This window comes from Hyalella azteca, unplaced genomic scaffold, assembly GCF_000764305.2.
Source record: "Hyalella azteca isolate HAZT.00-mixed unplaced genomic scaffold, Hazt_2.0.2 contig10761, whole genome shotgun sequence".
Taxonomy (NCBI): Eukaryota; Metazoa; Arthropoda; class Malacostraca; order Amphipoda; family Hyalellidae; genus Hyalella; species Hyalella azteca.
Window position 1 is genome coordinate 646,052 of NW_025940784.1, and position 5,587 is coordinate 651,638.

At 38.6% G+C, this 5,587-nt stretch overlaps 1 protein-coding gene across 1 annotated transcript; it reads right to left on the bottom strand.

Moving 5' to 3' along the window:
- Positions 1–2,693: 2,693 nt before the first annotated feature.
- On the bottom strand, positions 2,694–4,753 carry LOC108680835 (the record flags this gene model as incomplete). The annotated part of the gene is made up of 4 exons (XM_018169749.2): positions 2,694–2,911; positions 3,155–3,326; positions 3,831–3,963; positions 4,607–4,753. Coding segments are annotated over 4 exons (668 nt in total), but the record flags the coding sequence as incomplete, so codon positions are not given.
- Between the last annotated feature and the right edge of the window lie 834 nt (positions 4,754–5,587).

Consider the following 5,587-nt stretch of genomic DNA (forward strand, 5'->3'; position numbering starts at 1 on the left):
ACTTTAGACCGCATGATTCAAAATGACCCCAATTACGTAGTGTATTTATCTTGGAGACTGCACATTGATGCAAAAAGGCGACGTTTTTGAACCATCATTAGCCTAGGCTATCCAACGTCTAAAAAAAAATTTAATTTTGGAAAAAACTTTTTTCATTGATTTTTCGTTGGCCCTCATATATGTATAATAATCCTTATCTAACTGTGAAAACTGAAAACCCTACGTATATTTATAACTTGCAAAAGACACAACAATTTCATTTAATAAGGTATAAATGAAATTTCCCACATCTTCTATAATATTCAGAACAGATATTCCGGGCGGTTAAGTACAGCAGAATTGAAGCAATGAGTTGCGTGTTAGAGAACGCAATATGTTACGATGCTAAGAATCGGCAATAGGTCTAACCATCTTATGACCGTTGAAACCTCCATTATAATGCCTGTTTCACCTACATCGGCTCCTCCGTAGACGCGCTGTTAGCATCGCCTTCATCAGCTGTTCTACGGAACGTGATGTCAGCATCACCAGTATCAGCCTCTAAAAAAACATACTCGGTTCTTTAATCGCCTCTTCCCTGTAGCGCGGCGTCTGAAGAAATGGGCAAGGAAGTTAAACAATCGATCGATCGAGGAAGTTAAACAAAATATCGATCGAGTCAAAACCGAGCTCTCATTTTCATTCCAAAATCTTAATTTTAAGGTTGCCTTACATTAGAATGTTACATTTTACATAAAATGACATTTTATGTCAAATATAATTACATTTGACGTTACATCTCCAGACACAAAATGAAAGTTCTACTTCAGGATGAAACGACAGCCGCGCAAAAGGCATGATGTAGGAGTCAAATGGCTGCTAAACGTTTATTGGTGTAGGCATATATGATAAACACACAATATTATATGAGTATATGAAATTTCTGAATTTCATGCCACCTACGTTACGATTAAAGAAGTAAAATACTAAGAATATTATCAGGCTAACACGACGATGCCAGGTGAAGACGATACAATAAGAGTATAATGGAAATACCTAAATCTACTAATTTACTATAATTATGGAAACATCGGTTCCAATATAAAGTTAGTTTGAAACCAACACCCATTCGTCTGTCTGTTTGATATTTAAATGATACTTTTTTGATATTCAAATGATACTGTTTTGATATTCGAATGATACTTTTTTGATATTCAAATGATACTGTTTTGATATTCAAATGATACATTTTTTATTTTCAAATGATAAAAAAATCATTCCGTACCGAAATAAAATTCTCGCTTAACAGTACTTATTTGATTAAAAAATTCATCTATAATTTCATGCTAACGCTACTTATTAAGTTGTTACAGAACATCAAGAACTGAGGGAGAGAAATTCTGCACACCAAACATGATTTATTTGCGGGAGGTTACTTAGGCCATTTTCTGGAGGTTACTTAGGCTGTTTGTGGGAGGTTACTTAGGCCATTTACGGGAGGTTACTTAGGCCATTTTCTGGAGGTTATTTAGGCCATTTTCTGGCGGTTACTTAGGCGATTTGCTGGAGGTTATTTAGGCCATTTGCGGGAGGTTACTTAGGCTATTTGTTGACGTAAATGGGAATGTCTTCTGTTGAACATTCTGTATATTGAGACTCCTAGATTTTATAATAGTAATAAAATAGCAGGTAAGCCTGGCGCTGCTTGCATGGGGACATTTACAGAAGTGGACCACCGATGGGGAATGCAAGGTATATTTAAGAATGAAAATTCAGCGTCTATTTTAGGAGGAAAATGCAGGGTCTGTTTTAGAAGGGAAATGTGAGGATAGTGCGGGAGTCCATTTTCGTTGACACGAAAATGGATAAAATTTGATATATTTTCTATAGATATTTTTCAACACAAAACGTGCTTATCATTCGCGATTACATCATCGGTGACTATAATCAAAGAATAAATATGAAATCATCCCGATCCTGAACTCCAATCTGACATAAGCTGTGAATTCATTGCCCTGCTAGAGCAGGGTGGTCCAGTGGTTCAAGTTCAGAGTACCAAGATTGGAACAGAGAAGTGCGGGTTCGATCCCAGCTCTGTGCGCCAGTTTCTGGTCAGAATCGGCGAGAAGTCCGGGCGGTTAAGCACAGCAGAATTGAAGCAGTGCGTTGCGTGTTCGAGACCGTACCAAGCTGTGAATGTTCTGCAATGTTAAGAATCGGCGACAGGCCTACGGCCTACTAAACGCTGAAACCGCTATTGTTATTTTACTATTATTTTATTACCTACTCTTCCGGTTTCCGTTCTCGGAGAACTCCTTCTTCTTTTTTTCTGTGACATTCAGTGTTGGATTCTTCGCACGCTACTGACTCAATGTTTTAGTTCAAGACAAAGACTTCCATCTCCGAGATCTCCATGACGATGCTGTTCCCGACTCAATGTTTTAGTTCAAGACAAAGACTTCCATCTCCGAGATCTCCAAGACGATGCTGTTCCTGCCTCAATGTTTTAGTACAAGACAAAGACTTCCATCTCCGAGATCTCCAAGACGATGCTGTTCCCGCCTCATGTTTTAGTTCAAGACAAAGACTTCCATCACCGCGATCTCCAAGACGATGCTGTTCTAGCCTCAATGTCTTAGTTCAAGTCAAAGTCAAAAAGTTCAAGTTAAAGTCTATCACCGAGATCTCCAACACGATGCTGTTCCATCCTCATGTTTTAGTTCAAGACAAAGACTTCCATCTCCGAGATCTCCATGATGTAGTCAGTAGTCGCGACGTTTTTGTATACAGCGACGTAGCGGCTGCAGCGAGGGGGCGACACGTCGAACTCGTACCACTTCTCCCCCAAGGGGACCGGCCCGGGGATGGCCCCCACCAAGTCGTACTGGCTGAAGTCCATCGCAGTGGGAGGCACGTCGTTGCCAAGCAGAATCTGATATTAGATTCAGAAACTAAAATAATGAATTAAGTCTCGAATTTGTTTACAAATTACAACACAGAAGCTTAAAGTACAGAAACGAAATTCATGTTCCACATAATAAAAATGATGCTAGTGCGTCGTATCGTATGCTTAAATGAGGAAAACATTTTTTCTTTCCTACTACACATTCAGTTGCAAATCAAATCCCATTGGTACTTTCCAAATGCATGGTGCGTAATTAACTGTTTGATTCACCTGGTAGTTGTTAATTCGCCCTGGCATTACACCAACGTAAGGAAGCAGTCGAACTTTCTGCACCAACATGGCTCCCACCAAGTTGACGAGGAGCCACGGGGTCTTATACGCTCCTGTAGCATCCGAATGATACCTGGTGTCGTTGCGGCCGTCGACTGCGAACTCCTTCGTCCTGAGCGAGGGTTTGGAGAAATTAAATTATTAGACTATATTGAAATAAAGAATTTATACTTGTATAAGGAAATTAATATTTTCTTTCCTGTATTAGAAACAAACAATTTATAATTGCATAAAGAAATTTATACATGTTTTACTAGAAACAAATAATTTTTAATTGGATAAAGAAATTTATACATGCTTTTGTAGAAACAAAGAATTCATACTTGCATAATTCCTGCTTGCGTGAAGCTATTGACCGACTCAAAAATTCGAGACGTTAATGATTCGGCGTTAATACAGAACAAATGAAATGAAGAAATTTATTTTGTTAGGAAAATATGCTTGATGTATAGTTTTACAGATTATTTTATCAATGATGGTACAATCATGTGCGATGTTAAGACCAATTCTATACGATGCTAAGAATCGGCGGAAGCCCTACGGCTAAATAAACACTGAGACCACTCCTATTGTTTATTAAGTATATAACACAATTGTAAGTTAGTGTCCACTTTACAAGGTCATGTAGTTGGGGACGGCAGTGACTGGCTTGCCACGCGCTACCTCCGTGGAGGTGTTGGTAGGCACGGGGGTCCGGAATGTGGCGGTCAGGCTGCCAGGCAACGTGACTTTCGACACCGTGCAAACGCCTCGGGGAGAATTCAGGGAGTGTACCATTAAACTGATTGTTAGAAAATGCTTCATAATTTCCGTATTTTAACTGATATGATAGTCAATATTTAATGATCATTTACTCCTAGCCAAAATACACACGCTGAAACGAGGTATTGCATTATGAGCTGTGATTGCACCTAAAGATGTAACTCTTGATGTGTGAAACGCAATTACAACGACTGGAACATACAAGTCAACACATCAATTTATACAATTTTTAAGAGAAAATTTAAGTGTATCGATGATCATCCATGAAAGCAAAACATCGTTTTGTCCAATTATAGGCACGCTATTACATCCACCTCGTGTAACAGTTCGAAATTTAACAGTAATTCATAAATAAAATAGCTGCCGAAGCTTGCATGCACGGGTTGGTCATAATAAATCAGTTCAATTTACATAAACATTTAAAATGTTTTCCAATATAAAAACATAGTAATATTATAATATATATAATTTGCACTAGTTTGAATAGTTTTAAATCAAAATATTTGCTCCGACTAGCGAATAATGACTAAAGAACGACTAAAATATTCAGCTCTATTTGAAATGAAATTATTAATGCTCTGCTGGCTTATTCATTTTGAAACAAGTCGCCGGAGATAAGGTGCCGCTTACCGTTGTCGAATTCGAACGCCTCACAGCGTCGGGCGGCGCAGAGCAGGCTACACACAACGTGGGTGCTCACTGTAACAGTCAAAAGCTGGTCCGACAGAGCGATGCAGTTGCTAGGTTGTCGGGAGTCTCCCCAAAATATCGACTTCCCTTCCGCCCACAGAATGCAATGCCAGAAAAACAGGATTCCAGCCGAAGCACACGAATGCATTTTACTTTTTTTGAGTTGTTGGTATCTTTTCTGGAGTTTGGATTTAAGATGTATTTTGTCCTTCCGCATCAAGCAACTTCCTTAGACCTTACGTGACCATGCGTGCTGTGCTTATGGTGGAGAACTCCAGACTTACCGTTGTCAAACGGAGACTATATTGAATTTGTTCGACGTGACACAGCTACATTTAATATAAGCAAACAAATTATGTTGTATTATAAACTACAGAATTTGGATAAAATGTAAGTCACTTTTCGTGGCTTAAAAAGCCCCAGACCCTGATTGGACAGGGACAAAAGTTTGATAATTAGAGGTATGAACTTGAAATAATCTCCTTCAACGTTTCAGCTTCTGTCAAAAACTTTGGTATGAAGAATACAATCAAATCACCTGCGCTATGATGATTGAGTCGAAGAAGTTCCAGTTCGATCGATTGCTTTGAATGTCCGCTGACTGAATTCCACAGCTTGACATTGACAAACCTTAAAGAAATTCAGCGAATTGTTATTTACTTTTGTTATAACAAAAAAAATAAATTTTGTCGATGACCAGCTAATTTAATTGCAACGACAGGCCTGGGGTCGATAATACCTTTACGGAAGAACATTTCCACTGCAGACCAATGTCAAAAAATTGTTATTCAACAAATGATTATAAATATACGAATTCAATTTTTAGAAAATCCGTTTACATGGTACCAGAATCGCCTATTTTGCAGGTGCTTTGCATCTTCCCCTAACCCCTTAAAAGAGATTAACGCTAATAAAGAATCT